General features: G+C 39.9%; 3 protein-coding genes across 3 annotated transcripts; 1 reads left to right on the plus strand and 2 right to left on the minus strand.

The window, feature by feature from the left end:
* Window positions 1-406: 406 nt before the first annotated feature.
* LOC103979917 (CRM-domain containing factor CFM3, chloroplastic/mitochondrial) lies at window positions 407-7,149 on the minus strand. The gene is made up of 10 exons (XM_009396174.3): window positions 6,288-7,149; window positions 4,911-5,400; window positions 4,693-4,823; window positions 3,082-3,432; window positions 2,094-2,250; window positions 1,702-1,994; window positions 1,417-1,476; window positions 1,221-1,313; window positions 953-1,087; window positions 407-883 (listed from the first exon to the last, which is right to left on the minus strand). Exons 1-10 carry the CDS (start codon window positions 7,092-7,094, stop codon window positions 644-646), a joined length of 2,757 nt encoding a protein of 918 aa, XP_009394449.2. The 5' UTR covers window positions 7,095-7,149; the 3' UTR covers window positions 407-643.
* A 538-nt stretch (window positions 7,150-7,687) lies between these two features.
* LOC103979916 (PRA1 family protein E-like) lies at window positions 7,688-8,659 on the plus strand. Its single transcript, XM_009396173.3, has one exon. It carries the CDS (start codon window positions 7,790-7,792, stop codon window positions 8,420-8,422), a length of 633 nt encoding a protein of 210 aa, XP_009394448.2. The 5' UTR covers window positions 7,688-7,789; the 3' UTR covers window positions 8,423-8,659.
* A 148-nt stretch (window positions 8,660-8,807) lies between these two features.
* Window positions 8,808-15,236, minus strand: LOC103979915 (glutathione reductase, chloroplastic). The gene is made up of 11 exons (XM_009396172.3): window positions 14,816-15,236; window positions 13,455-13,680; window positions 13,064-13,342; window positions 12,806-12,982; window positions 12,656-12,709; window positions 12,426-12,574; window positions 10,741-10,804; window positions 10,482-10,652; window positions 10,259-10,399; window positions 10,111-10,166; window positions 8,808-9,025 (listed from the first exon to the last, which is right to left on the minus strand). Exons 1-10 carry the CDS (start codon window positions 15,190-15,192, stop codon window positions 10,125-10,127), a joined length of 1,680 nt encoding a protein of 559 aa, XP_009394447.2. The 5' UTR covers window positions 15,193-15,236; the 3' UTR covers window positions 8,808-9,025; window positions 10,111-10,124.
* Between the last annotated feature and the right edge of the window lie 212 nt (window positions 15,237-15,448).

The raw sequence follows: 15,448 nt of genomic DNA on the forward strand, positions 1-15,448 counted from the left end.
GAAAGGGTCGCTCGATATTTGCATCGGTGTCGACCCAGATGTACAGTGACAAAAGGATCGCTCAACAACTATATCAACGTCGACATAGATGTAAAACGACTCTCACCTCATGTCATTACTTTCATCATCTACAACAACTATCCGTAACCCCTAGTAACATCACGTCTGTCACCACCAACACCATTCGTTAACACCAACTGAAATGTTGAAATTATCTTTTTACCTATTATTTTTATATTTCCATCAATAAAACTAATTTTACTTTTATAATTATAGAAATTCTAATGCAAATTTTTTAAATCTAGAAACTTAGATACTAAGAAGATCTAACTGCATGAAAAAAAATATGTAATTAGCCCATGAAACAACAACAAAACGAAGAATCTCAAAGCTGCACTGCACACTGTGAAAAGAAAATAAATTTACATAAATGTCTTTGTTTACAGCACTTCAAAGTAATATGGACATCCAGAAATAGAAGAAATAAATACAATCTATATCTATTAAGTAAAAAAGTTATGACCATTTGGCTGCTGGAATGTCCACTTTGTTAACTGTAATGATAATTTATAAGGCAAAGATTGGTAGCTGAAACTCCAGAGTGTCTTGGCTTCCATTTCATCTGCATTAACAAAAACTCGTGTTATATGCACATATTATCAGCAACAGGTAATGCCAACCCACTCTGCTGATTGTTAGCAGAACTCGTTGATGAGCGAAGAGAATGTTCTGAATCATTCTCATCATCTTCACTGTAGTCATCGATCTCACTGTCTTCATCAGAGTCATTATCTTCCTTATAGTGACTTTGAGCTCCTCCATGTTCATCACTAGAAATGTCAACAGCATTGATCCAACCATCAAAATAAGAATCATGTTCATCCTACAAAGGCAAAAAGGGTGTTAGTCATTTCCAAATACCATCACTGGACACAAAATATTCTCAGGCAACCTTATTGCTTGTGCCGTCAGCCTCACTCTCTTCAGTATAGTCATCGTCATCATTGTGATTATGAGCATCTCCATCATCACGGTCAATGGCAACAGCACCATTGAAAGTATCAAGATAAGCCTCATCACCCTCATCCTACAAGGTCAAAAAGTGGAGTCTGATTTCAGAGGCTGATTTGCCACAAAACTGACTGAATTTGAAATAACAATATGGTGCAAGGTACACTAAGAACAAACATATGTTTCACATTTGGAACAAATAGGCCCACCTCTGAATCTTCTTCATCTTCAGTTGAATATGCTGAGTCCAAGTTGGCATACAATTCCTCATCTCCATGGTCTTTAACATTGTCCAAGTGAACCTGAAAGGAGAAAAGATTTTCTGAGAATCTATAAAAGGTCTGCAACTTTTTGACTAAGCGAGCCTACAACATTGTAAAATAATCAAAAGCAAAAATAAGATACCAATTCAGATCTCAACTGCTCCACTTTCTTTTGCACATTTGAGATATGACGGTTAAGAGCCTACATATCAAAGAACAGTTTACATCAGAAAAACAAGAAAGAATGCAGATTAACAGATGACCTGTAAATAATTGTTCATATACTTTCAAGTTGAAAGCTTCAACAAAGAGGGCAAGGAAGAAAATCTCTTGCATGAAAAGCTTTCAACTTGATTAATTTCTTTTTTTAATTTTCTTTCCAAGGTTTCCTAACATAACCATTCTTTGGCAAACAAAAATGGTATACCTCGCGCCTCTGAAGTTCTATCGATCGTGCTAGAGCCTTCCTCTTTGTCAGTAGATTCTTAGGTCTCAATGTAGGAGGCCGATGATAATCCTTTCCCCTGTACACAATAATGGCAAAACCTTTGGAAATCTTGTCCACAGAGACTAGGACACCCCCACTTTCTGCTTCAAGTGCCAAAGCGACATTCTGAACCTGTGCAAAAGTCTTTGCTTTGACAATAATCTTCACCAACTCCCTGTACTTCCAGTGTAAGTGCATATTCTCGATCGTGCCATCGAAAACACCCCTCCTCCCTGCAACCATTACCATCCTTATGAATACATAACAAAATATGTAGATTTGAGCGAAATCAATATCTGAAAGTAAAAAATTATACTTCAGTACAAAGTTACCAAGGAGCAAAAATGCCTTCATCCTCAAACCAAGCTTTCGAAACATGAACCTTTCTTCATCGGTTATTGCTTCAGGATCCTTAACGTGTTCAGTTGGTTTTAAGGATTCCTCCACCTTAGCTAAAGCTTTTCCAGCTTTCGTTAATTTCCGTTCAGCCTGTCACACATAATGTTTAACTTGAAAACATACTTTCCCAGTAACTATGTGTGCACTATATACGTGTAAATCATTCTGAAGCATGCTATGCAACTAATCCTGAAGCATGCAATCATTTAATGGTTTAATATGCTCTTAGAAAGTCTCTACAAACCACAACAAACCATGTTATTTATACTATTACTCATGCTGGCAAAATGAATTGGTTAGCACTTAGCACCATCAGATCCTGAAAATTACCGGTTGCAAAAGACTTGCTCTAGGAGTACAGTAGCAGAGAATCATAGGGACACAATCAGCTGGAAGGGAAGGAAACTAATGCAATTGTAGGTCAATTGTGCAGTGAGAACAGAAATATACATGAGACATATCATTATCATGAATTCACTGCATGAAATTTAACAAGCTATGATTTCTCAATAGCTAAGCTCTAATATATTTTTATAAAAAAAAAGCCAGAAATAAGTTTGCAGCATTCTGCTCTCTAAGTCTACTGACACAGCAAGACAAAATGCAAGTTTCTACATCGATGTGAAAACCTATTCATGGGCACATCTGAAATGAACTGAGAAAAAGATTAATGGGACAGGTTGGACAAGAAACCAAATCCTAGAAAAGCCATACCTACTCTATTTACTTTAAGATCATAAATTTGATCAGAGTACGGACTTTTTCTTCAAATATGATTTAAGACGCACTAACTTGTCTTCCAGATATGCTACACAAAAATTACTTGGGACATACTTCGAATCTCAAGACAAGCCAGAAGAATTCAGTAAATATTACTCATGATTCTTAAGTGCCAAATGTTCAATACTTTAAGATACTTACTATGAAAAGCTTCCTCTCTAGCTTCTTCACAAGACCAGCATGCCTTGCCATTTCGGCAGCTCTCATCATTTTGTCCATGTGATCATCACCTATATTATTTCCCCATCTGGCAGCAGCTTCAAGCGTTTCATTCAGGGTACCAGCTGTCCCAGATTCATCAAATGAGTCAACATCTGAAGCAACCGAAGATGATGCTCTTAGTCGTGCTTGTTCTTCTTCATCTTGAAGGGCTTTTGCTAATCTTTCCCGCTCAAGTAATGCCTCTGTAACTTCTGGAGACAAAAAGTCCTTTCCTCTATAAAATACAATGTAATCCTTGTTTCTAGAGAGAATTGCACCCCCAGTTAGCTTCTGCAATCAATGATGACACAAGAAGCATTAGAAACGTCCTTCTTTTGATATTTCAAATTTGGGAACAACCTCGTATTGGATAGTGACAACAGGACAAAAAATATCAGCAAGTTGATCATTTTGATGCATCTAGGTTCCATTAATCACAAGGTGAATGAACTAAAGACCAATCAAGTTTGATCCTTCAATAACATAAGACTAGTACTATTGACCTTTAATATTGACAACAGGAGTCAAATGAAGTAAAATACTTCATTCCTAAACAATCAACTTCACAAAACCATAATCCTTTCAAAATCGTAATCAAATCATTCGATCAAGCAAGCATGGTACACAAAGAAAAGGACTTAAAAAGATTGTTATAATTACTATTTTTGAGATTCATGTCTGAATTTTTAATTTATGTCATTCACCAACAAAATTTTCAGCAACACTTAGTTCCAAGCTCTGTTGCAAACTAAATATGATCCATTTAACTTCTATTTAAAGTCACCAGTGGATGGATACAATATTACCTGCAACCCATGTTAAGTGGCTTTTAACAAGAAAACAAGAATGAACCAGAAAGCTATTAACAAAGGCTTGTAATAACCAAATAACTATTAGCAAAGGTCTGTAATAAGTCCTTTTTCCTTTTTTTTAGTTTAATTCCCGCAGACATGACTATGATACAATCATGAACAGGATTATAGGCTTGTGGCTTCCAGTCATGGCTGTTAAAGTCACTTGATGTCAGAGCTTATCCTAAAGTTGTGTGCTTGATTAATCAGTTATATCTTTTAAGCTTTATATATAATCTCAGAAACAGAAGTTACAAATACCAGTAATGAAAAGGAAAGTAGAAAGGAAATAGGCAACCATTCAAGTCTAGGGAAATCAGAGGGTTATTCAATGATTTCATGAGATTAAACTACAGCAAGTAAAAAATTTACAAGAAGGAAATATTTATAACACCCGACTAGCTTTGTATCTTATGAACTCCTCTCTTAGCCTAAATTTACTCTTGGCTACAATTTTGACATCAGCATAGGGCAATAAAAAGATCCGGATACCTTGTCTATATGAGGGGAAAACATGCAGAAATTTTAGAATAAAGATTACATCTATCTTATAATAAATGTTAATTAATTAACATATAAAGTAGAAATTCAACCTCAAAAGTAATCCATATATCGTTTGTTACTAAGAGGAGAGTAGAAATTCCTTGACTATAGTTTTGCAGGAAAACTTGTTACTAAGAGGCGAGGGAAGTTTAATAACTTTGATATCTTCAGCCATTCTCTCACTGCTAGTAAGCTGCACGCCACGCTTCAAGGAAATCTTTGCTATAGAACTTTTCTCCCAAAGCTTCACCATGGCTGCTGCTAACCCCTGATGTTGCCTGCTTCTCCCTGAAAATGTTCAACAACACAAAAAATGCATAAAAACGAAAAGTGATCACAATATTTACAAAAGTGAAGAAACAGGTGTATGCTTACCGAGAGCAAAATGTGGAGGTAATGCCCTTGCAAGCCTACGTAATGCTGTGCCTTCCTTTAGCCCAAGAGAAGGTCTCACTCCATAGGGGAGAATTCTAAAAGGGGGCTTATAACCAGGAACTACACTTGGAAGCAAGTCAGCATCTACAGGTGGTGGACCACTTCCAGGCCAATCTGTATAACGAGGGCCTAGATCATCCAATAGCTTGTCAATTTCACTTTCATATTCAATCTTTGGAGGTGATTCCACATCTTTTTCCTCCTCAACTTTAACAGTTAGATGTTCAATAGGACCTGCCACATGACTGCCTCTACCATTTTCTACAAAAGCCTCAGCCCGATAACCCAGAGGTTGTTTAAAGGAGTCCAAACTGGCTCTCTGATTACTCTGATATGGTCTCTTGACTAGTTGAGGGATCTCATAAGTCACACCCCTGTATAAAGAAATCGAGGTCCCTGACCTCCAAATCACCAATCCTCCTGTTTTCCTCTGTTAACATTGATGGATTGATATCAGCACACCTCTCTGAACCCACTTCACACGATTTGGTAAAAGAAAAGGACAGATAAAATGCAAGGGTTCAGACAATATAAAACTGAATGCAAGGTGTCAATAACTGTATACCACCTACATATGCTGACAAATATTAGCAGTTAAGAAATATAGACAGAAGCTAATAATTACTCAGAAGTGACACCTTTAAAGACCAAAAAAAAAAAAAGCATTGATCAAGGATTCAGGCTATGTCAAGGATACAAAGTTGCTCAGAGAACCTATCAGGTGATGCTGTGATGGCTGCAGGAAAATTAGCATATTACTTATTTCTCCTAAAACTGAGCAGCCACCAAAAAAAAAAAGCCACATTGGCTCACATTTGTCACAGAAAACAAAATCAAGAAGGCAAAAAGAAAGGATGTGCAGCAAAGAAATATGGCATATGTGCAACAAGCCTCCAATTGCACATGTGCAGTACTTTCTTTCTCTATATTGCAACTATTAGAATCACCACCGCTATGTATATGGATCAGAGAGTGTTGCATTGTAGTAAAAGCAAGTTATCTACAAACAAGTCATAAAAAGAATCCACGCATTCACCAACTAAATCATATATATTGTAGAACAAAGTTTCCGCCATTGACAATCTACAAGGACTATTACCTCTTATTGCTGATCATAATCAAATTCTGAGGGAAGGTCAAATCCTAAGCTGGGCCACAAAAATGTTGCTTAAATGAATGAGGAATGATACAGTAAGAAGGATTGAAGAATGTTAACTGTTCCATTTTGCAGTAATGGGGTGTCAACTTGATATTGAGCTACCATTTCTTTAAGACTACGTAATATACTTCAATAGGACAAATCATAAGCCACCTTACCTCCAAGATCTCGTGCATCCGCTTCATGTTAAGAGCCGGAGGCCCCTCGCACTTGAGCCTCACTACCTCCTCCGTCTTCCACTTCTCGTGAATCAAGTCCACGATCTCCTTCGTCACCCCAGCCCCTCCAATCTTGGTCTTTGATTTCGTCCTGATCGCCAGGTGCCGCAGCCTCCGCAGCTCCCCTTCCGGAAGGGTCAGCTCCGCCAACGAAGTCTTGCTCCTCGTCTTCCTCGCTGACGCCTGCTTCTCCTCCTCCTCCTCCCGAGGCTTCTCCCAAGGAAATCGCGCTTTCTCATTCACATCCCAAGACAAGCCGCCCCTAGAATCAGGCAAAATCCCATCTTCCGCGTAGAAGATGTCCTCCACGGAACCCTTCTCCGGCAAGGGTCGCTCCTTCACTTCCTCGGAGTCATCGATATACCCAAATTTCCTCAATTTCTCAACAATCTTCGCCATGGCACTGCTTCCGGTGCTCCTGCTGGTGCCGTACTCATCGTCGTCACTGGAAACACTCTGCCGGTAATCCAGCGCCGCTCGAGGCTTCTTCGGGAGCGATCGAAAGCGGGGCTCAGTCCAGTTCTTGATCCAGGGGGCACTTTGGTGGTCGGACTTGAGGGAAGGCAGGGTTTTGTCGCAAGGGTCTCGATTGGGGTAGGGGTTTCGCGAGGGGAAGGTGGCCGAGGAGGAGAAGCGGCAGCGACGGCAGCGGCGAAGGGGGAGGAGGAGTCGAGGGAAATGGAGGCGGGAGAAGGAGGCGTGGAGGGAGTCGAAGAGGGTGGTGGAGTGAAGCTGGAGTCCGGCCATTGGGCCGGGATTTGGATGGGAAGAAGGGGTTTTAAGAGGACATGCGATGGAGAGGAGGAAAAGATCTCAAGCGTCGCAGGAGATACGGAGCTATCTACAGTGCGACCACGTAAACGAGTCAAAATTTACGATCCAAATCAAATCAAGTCAACGATCAAGAAAGACTTCTTCGCGAACATCACTGATCTGGTCTTAAGATTCGGGTTCTTGATGGGCTCCGCAGGCCAACCCGAGATGCCACCTCGGCAGAAAGGCCGAAAGACCAAGCTGTAAATGGGCCACAAGAGAGCCCATCAATCTTAATAGTTTACTTCATGAGGCCCAAAAGGCCCAACAGGCCTGTTCATTATTAGAGGCTATATTTTTCTTTTTTCTGGAAAAAAAGAATTCTAGCAGGGGGCCTACCTTTCTTCTCGCGGTCAAAGCACGTTCACCTCTCTTGTTTACAAACACGCATTCGATGGTTGGGTCACCGACGATTACCCACCACTTACTGATAGCAAATTGAACCGACGCACTCCCTGTTCTTACCACGCGTGTGTTTGATCGGTGCCCAAAACGTGTTGCTTCTCGTCGACCTTCGTCGTTATATATTTCTTGCCACGGAACGGAACGGGAGAAGGCAGCGCCCGTTTCGCGCCGGTTCCCCGCCGGCTCTTGCGTTAAGGATCGCAGCTACCTTTGATAGTTTCGCAATGCGCTCCGCCTCGCCGCGGGGCTACGGGGCATTGCCCTCCCACGCGGCCGCACCCTCTCCAACGTCGGCGCCGTCCGCGGTCCACCGCGGGGCCGCCCTCGTCTCCAGCCTCCGTGAGCAGGGCAGGGCCCTAATCGCGACCCAGCGCCCCTGGGGGCAGCTCCTCGACTCTGCCGCCCTCGCCCGCCCCCCCTCCGCCGGGGAAGCCATATCCCGGCTCCGCCGTAACCTCACCTACTTCCGCTCCAACTACGCCCTCTCCGTGCTCCTCGCCCTCGCCATCGGCCTCATCTGGCAGCCAGCCTCGTTGGCCGCCGCCCTCATCCTCGCCGCCGCCTGGTTCTTCCTCTACCTGGCCCGCGACGGGCCGCTCGTCCTCTTCGACAGACGCTTCGACGAAGGCACCATCCTCGGCGCCCTCTCCCTGGCCACCTTCTTCGCGCTCGTCTCCACGGATCTCGGGTCGAACGTGTTCAAGTCAGTGGGGGTCGGCCTGCTGCTCGTCGGAATGCACGCGGTCTTCAGGATTACGGATGACCTTTTCATGGATGAAAGCGAGGCCGTGAGCGGTGGATTGGTCGCCGGCTTGGGCGGTCCGGGGCGGCCGGCCTTCGTCGTCCGGGTGGTGTAATCGTTCCCGCAACTGTTGCGCATGAGGCATTGCGTTCTGGATTCCAAGAAGGCCTCTAAGCAATGGTGATGACATAAACAATACGCTCCCTCCTTTTGCATTTGGATTCTTCGTCTCTGTATTGTTCTAATCTCAACTCATTTATTGGAATTGTTGTGACACTGAAAGGTGGCTTAGTAGCAGTTGTATTACCAACATCAGACAATGTGTGATGTTAAAATTAATTGGAAGGAATAATAAGTTTTCTACAGGTCAAAATATACAAACTCAAGTTCAGTCTGAAGTCAACTCAATTTCTCAGTTTCAATGGAAGACTATATTAGAAGTCAACTCAAGAACTAGAGAAAATAGTCAGTGATCATCATATGTGCGAGCAAAAGAAATGTTAATAAGAACAATAATATATTTATATTTAATAAACACAGAAAAGGTTTACACCATAAAAGATTTCAACAAAAGCTCCATCTGTATACAAACCTTGCATGAACATGAAAGCTCATTTGCGCTGCAAGGATCAAAAAGAACCCTCTCATGGAACAAGAAGAACACCACCTTCAGTGCTTCCAGCAGGTAGTCTACTCGATCACTGTTCTTGCCTATAATCTGAAGAATGGAAATCTCAATATAAAACTTCAAATCCATGAAAAATATGCAGCTTGTGATGTTAAAATCCATTGTTGTATGAACATCAACCAAGGACTTCAATTAGTTTTTTTTTTTTCTGAGTAGGATGTTGATATGCAAGAAAAGTAGCAGTCTAACAAATTAGCTGATTAAAATTTTAATTTTGAAGACATACAGCATGGAGATTAAAACGTATAATCGAAATGACTTTTCTATTCAATTTCACCCCCTTCAGAATAATGCAAAACTTGTCACTCCCCATAGCTTCCAGAATCATGACTGTGGACATAAGCATCCTTGTTATTTTGGAGTTCAGAATTCATCTAATCAGATTATGTTCTCTACAGCTTTCAACAACTAACCATTAGCTTTTCGTTAGGCTAATTGTTACATGCAAGTTCAGTCACTGGCTTGTCCATGCATCATTCAAATTCCTATCTCAATTCAAAAGGATCCTAATTTTTCAGTCAACAATGATAGGTAGCTCCAGCAGCTTCACGGAAACTTTTTGTCCGTTCAAACTGCTACGTTAGACGTAAATAAGAAGTGCCTAAACTATCTATATTCAGCCCACATATGATAAACCTTTTTTTATTTTGACAATTATTAAATCTGAAACTCTTTTCATGTACTCCCCATAGTGTTTAGTTAACCACCAGACTCGCGTGAAGCATAGTCTGGAACCATGCGCCGCAATGCAATAGTCTGGAAGGGTGTTAAGAAGCATAAAAGCAGCCGAACATCTCTCTCCACCTAGTCAATTTGAACTTGTAAGCTATACACTGACAATGATCCAACACATGGAGACAGGAACCAACAAATACCACATCCCTGTGGAACCTCAAAGTAATAATTTAACAAACATGTAAAGAAAGAGTGATTATGCATCCAAGAAACTTATGAACACAATGTTATGAAAGCAATAAGTTTTTGACAAGGAAACCTGATAGTAATTTAGCATGATCAAGATAATTACAAAGCTAAGGTACATGAAAAATATCGAAGAATCTGCATGTTACTAAAATTTCTTGCAGGCAGTAAAAGAGTATATTTCAATGATTTACCTCATTCGGAGAAGTTACTTATTCCTATCTGGCCTGACCTCGTCAACATTCTTTTCCTACAAATCATGCAAAAGAGAAAAAAACATGACGAGACTTCCAATTTCATAAACAATAAATCGATTTTAATCAATTTATAGACTTGGCAAACCATTGCTGGGGATGGATCCTTCCGGATTTTCCGAGTTGGGCTCCTCATTGTGACAAACTCCTCTGCAGATGTTGGGTGAATTCCGACGGTGGAATCAAAATCTGCCTTAGTTAGTCCAGCTTTTACAGCAATAGCAATCCCCTGAAGCATATAAAAAATCAAGCCTGGTAAGCTAAAAGCTAGGCAATATAAAGGGGATGCAATTAAAACAAATAAAAGAAACCTGTATAATCTCAGGAGAATCTTCCCCACACATGTGCACTCCTAACACTTTGTTCGTGCTTGCACATACAATAAGCTTCATAAAGACCCGATCAGGCAGGCCAGAAAGAGTGGCTTTAAGAGGCCTGAAGTTGGCTGTGTAAATATCAACATCACCATACTCTTGAATAGCCTGCACCATCATCAGATATTAATGGGAGAAACAAAAAAAACCAAATGCACACTTCAAGTATAATCATGGCAAGAAGAATTTGCCTCACCTGCTCCTCCGTAAGACCAACTTGTCCTATCGGAGGCTGGGAAAAAACAGCAGAGGGCACAGCTCTGTCATAAACAAATAATCCACTAATAAGAAAGAATTTTGGATTGACAGATTCACCCACATGATTTTACATGCCTAAAAGACTAGAGCATAATGTTAGTGACAGTTGCATGTGCAAAATGAAGCCTAGAAGCATGACTTAGCATGTCCTCAAGTATGTGTCATGCAAATTTATGATGGAAAAAAAATGCTAGTTGTCTACTAGTGGAAGTTGCAATAGCGTGTTCTACAAGCACACATCATGCAAATTTAAGCGGCAACAAATGATTATCATCCATTGGCACTACTGCATCTTATTTGGCTGACTAATTGCATGAACACCCTTCATTTCATAAATCATTAACCAACTACAGCACGTACTCATCAAATTCTAAGAATATTGACGGATCAATTGTTAGTTCTACAAATTAACTAGTGAATCTCAGAAACCAGCTTAACATCAGTAGAATAAAAAAGGCTTCACGAGCTACTAATGTCTACAAGCCTTGGTCTTGTGAAGTTTCGATGGAGCCTTCTTACTTCAGGGATCTACCATAACTAAAACTATTTAACAGTAGCAGGCCAAGGGTAACATCTCTCCAATGATAATTAATAATCCTGATATTATTGTCATCAATATCAAATTATTATCTTTAAAGCTTTCTGCATGTAAAGCTTCAAATATCTTAGCAATAAAAGCACCCTGTTGAAGGTTCACCAATTTGTCAAAAGACCTGAAATGTTCTTTATTTGCCATAACTAGTGAACTATCTCATCCCTTGTGATTAATAACAGTTCCTAGAGCTCAGCAAGGATAATGGACTTTACAAGCTAAGATAAAGACACTCAACACAGAATTGTTCGTCAAAAAGGACTCCAATAACATCTGAAATGCTGGTACTTCTCTTCTAGTTTCTATCATTCTGAATCTGAAACAACAAGACTAGAAGAAAAATTTTGTGCCTGCTCAATTGAAAAAGTTACTTCTGTGAAGAAAAATATTATGGTTGGTGAATGTTCTCCACTTTGACAATCATGAATCTGCAAATCAAATTTTATTATTCCTCTTTTGTTATAATTATTCCCATGTCTTATTTAACTTTTTAAGGATTGTTCCTTTCTTGCACAGAGCTTCAACTAGAAATCACATAGTAGATTCTACTTTCCAAATAGTCTTTTTGATGACAGTTGATGATAAAATTTGGCAACACCAATCTTCCATAAATTTAACTAGAATTTGCTCCTGACTTGAACCCACATCGTCAGGACGTCAAATAATGACATCTTTTGTATTACAAAAGACAACTTGATAAATAACAACAAATGAACTTATGTGATATATGATATTTGACAATGAAAGATCAAGATCATAGGTCACAAAAGAACATGTCAATGATAAAGATTGCATTAGAACAAGAGGCAACATTCAAAAATTATTTAGAACAATAACTGTTTGGCTGACCTTAACTAGTAGAGATAATATTGATGATTTGTTTACGAGGATCCAGAATATTCTCGTACACTCATGATATTCTTGTTTCAATTATCATAGTCAGGCAATAGCTAAACAGTCACCATTTCCAAAGCACCTTCTACAAATTGCCTCTCCAACACTATAAAAAGTTCTGTGGGTTAGAAACAAACCTGTAATCTGGCACAGTAGGTTCCTTGCCAAATACAGTTTTAGCAAAAGCCCCTCCTTCCATCAATGCAACAGGGGTCAAGTTCAACCTATCTGTAGCATCTCCAACAGCCCAAATGGAATCAACCGATGTCTGAGAGTATTCATCAACCTGGACCAAATGACTATTTTGATCAAAGGCCACAGAATACTTGTATAAACAAAATAATTATGTTGGTGAATTCATATGTACCAGAATTGCACCATTCTTGGCCAATTCTACCCCAACATCCTCCAATCCCAAGTTCTGCATATATGAAAGAGAACCATACATATATAATTCTTAATACAAGATCCTCCTCCTCTCCCAACAGAAATGCAAAGTAAAATAAAATGATCAAACCTTTGTATTTGGTCTTCGACCTGTTGCAAACATTATATGTGAGAAACCATCTACTGTTTCTTTGTTAGTTCTAAGTGATAGAAGACCATCTGATGATTTAAGGATTGCCTGAGGAGTCTCCTCTGTGTGAAATTCAATCCCCCTCAAGGACATTTGCTCTGAAACAAAGTTCCGAATCTGCATAAACCTATATTTCAGAGAATGATTTCACAATAGAAGGCGTACATATACATATGTTAATTCCACTAACTTCCTTACCTCCTCGTCAAAGCCCCTCAGCACTTTCTTTTGTCGAATAAATACATGAACTTCACTCTTTAATCCATTAAAGATGCCAGCAAATTCCAAAGCAATGTACCCACCTCCTACTATTGCAATCTTTTCAGGCTTTGAAGGCAAGTCTAATGCAGCATCTGAGTCAATAGCATGCTCTATTCCAGGAATATCTGGAAGGTTGGGTCGGCCACCAACTGAGATTAGTATATGCCTAGCAGTATAGTGTTTTCCATCCACATCAACAGTATGTGGGTCAACTATCTGCATCATCACGACCAACACAACAAATAAATAAACCTTACAACAGTCAAAATCTATGGTGCAGACAAAGTAACTCTTAAAACTATAACCTGATCTCAGAACATCATCCAACCTTTCCACGGCCTTCAATTAAAGCGACCCCAGAATTCTGCAGAATATTTTTATAAATCCCTGTCAGACGTTGCAATTCTGCATTCTTGTTAGCAATAAGTGTGCTCCAGTCATGCATGGGATCGGCCTCATAGGTCCATCCAAAGCCACGACTCTCTTCAAATTCATGGGAATATTTAGATGAATAAACGAGTAGTTTCTTTGGAACGCATCCACGAAGCACACATCTGCAGCAGTAAATATAAGCATAAAATCAATTAAATGAACAAAAGATCATAGTCCATGCAGAAGAATGAGAATTAACCTTAGAAGCAGGGCTTTCCCCTTCCCTAATAATATATGACTTTTTTAGTCTTCAAGAATTACAAGTTTTACAGAATAAAGAAAAAATGATTTAAAATGAAATATATAATAAAAAAAATGCCATCAGATGGTGTCTCCCACACTTTGTTAATTGTAAAAATGAACAATCAATCATAATTCATAAAGAAGCAACTTTACTGTTGTGCCAAGAATTACAATCATATTGAGACCAAACTAGCAACAATTTGTGCTCCAACCCAAGATCCATCTTGATGTATTACAATTATGTAGGCAGAAAATAATTATGCAAGTAAATGAAGATTATGTTAATTTTTTGGTGTTTTCACCTAATAATCCTTGGAAGAATAAATAAACACTTTGACGTTTATCATTCTCCAGAAGTAGCCACAATTAGTTGTTTTGTGGATTCCCAGGTTCAATAAGTGTACTTCACGGAATTTCACATTATAATCACAGGAAAGAGGCAAGATGTTCATCTTCAAATAATTTTCATGGACATGCTTTATCTTTTACTGTTTTTTTTATAATGTATACCTGGAGCATCATGATCTCATACGAATGCATAATTGTTGTGCCACGAAAAAACACAAAATCCCTACATAAAAAGAAACAATCAAAAGGAACCTAGTATGTTTTTCATGTAGGATCCAGTCCCATCTAATTCATGAAAGGTAATCCAAGATTCTGGAACTTATCTGTATCGTTTGCACAGAATTATCAACCCAACAGGTGAACTCTCGTATAAGGGGGATAAAGCAACATGTTACAGTCCCATGATTCCAAGATCCGAACTTGGAGCCTAATCTTAGGACTTACCCTGAAACTTATGTAGTATATCGATCATCTCAATTTAAAATCTTTTCACCAATATACCATTAAATTAATTGATCGAACGTCAAAACACTTCTTTTGATCCGTCAAGCAAACATCCAAACAACCAAAAATAGTAGAACATCCACAACCCCTCCCGCTTCTACAGTAGAAACCGCACAAAAAAATCGCCGGTAAGACAAGGCAAGGAGATAAGATCAAGCTTACGTTCCGCCGACACCGCCAGCACTCTCTGAGGATATCGTCGAGAAGGGGAGCTCGCAGATGGCCACCTTGGCGCCATAAGTCGCAGCAAACCGTGACGCCCGAACGCCTCCACTGCCAGCGCCTATGGTGAAAAGATCAAAGTCGAATTGGCGGGGATCTGGAGCGCCGTTTCCTCCGTCAGCGCTGGCGCGGGTGGCGAGGCGGCGTCGGGGGAGATTGGAAGGGAAGGGAGGGAGCGGGGGAGACCTCAGGGCCCTAGACGAGGTGAAGAGAGGCTTCTGAGGTTGGAGGACGAGCGTTCTGGAGAAGGTTCGGAGGGCGGCGGCGGTGGACGCGAGGGTTAGAGGCGGCGCTCTGAGGGAAGGGGCGGCCGCCATCGCTTTGGTTGTAATCTAAAACAGGGAGACGAATAGAGAAGATAGGTGGGAAGCAAAAAGATATATATGCATTTTATATATTATATACATATGTATATATATATTACATTATATATATATATATATATATATATATATATATATCGCTTTTTTATTTTATTCAATATAAATTACACCTAATTGTTCACAAATAAGATATTCATTTTACTATCTTTCCCTATCTCAACACTTTTATATATGTTATTTTTTAATCATC

The sequence above is a fragment of the Musa acuminata genome, chromosome BXJ1-3 (assembly GCF_036884655.1).
Source record: "Musa acuminata AAA Group cultivar baxijiao chromosome BXJ1-3, Cavendish_Baxijiao_AAA, whole genome shotgun sequence".
Lineage (NCBI taxonomy): Eukaryota > Viridiplantae > Streptophyta > Magnoliopsida > Zingiberales > Musaceae > Musa > Musa acuminata.

Excerpts from the sequence above, each read along its gene's own strand:
- LOC103979916 (XM_009396173.3), top strand. The coding sequence starts at position 7,790 with ATGCGCTCCGCCTCGCCGCGGGGCTACGGGGCATTGCCCTCCCACGCG.
- LOC103979915 (XM_009396172.3), bottom strand. The coding sequence starts at position 15,192 with ATGGCGGCCGCCCCTTCCCTCAGAGCGCCGCCTCTAACCCTCGCGTCC. Across the intron at positions 12,575-12,655 it reads CCAAGAATGGTGCAATTCTG|GTTGATGAATACTCTCAGAC; the intron begins GTACATATGAAT and ends CATTTGGTCCAG. Across the intron at positions 10,167-10,258 it reads AGGATCCATCCCCAGCAATG|GAAAAGAATGTTGACGAGGT; the intron begins GTTTGCCAAGTC and ends CATGATTTGTAG.
- LOC103979917 (XM_009396174.3), bottom strand. The coding sequence starts at position 7,094 with ATGGCCGGACTCCAGCTTCACTCCACCACCCTCTTCGACTCCCTCCAC. Across the intron at positions 5,401-6,287 it reads GGATGCACGAGATCTTGGAG|AGGAAAACAGGAGGATTGGT; the intron begins GTAAGGTGGCTT and ends CAATGTTAACAG. Across the intron at positions 1,995-2,093 it reads GAAGGCATTTTTGCTCCTTG|GGAGGAGGGGTGTTTTCGAT; the intron begins GTAACTTTGTAC and ends TAATGGTTGCAG.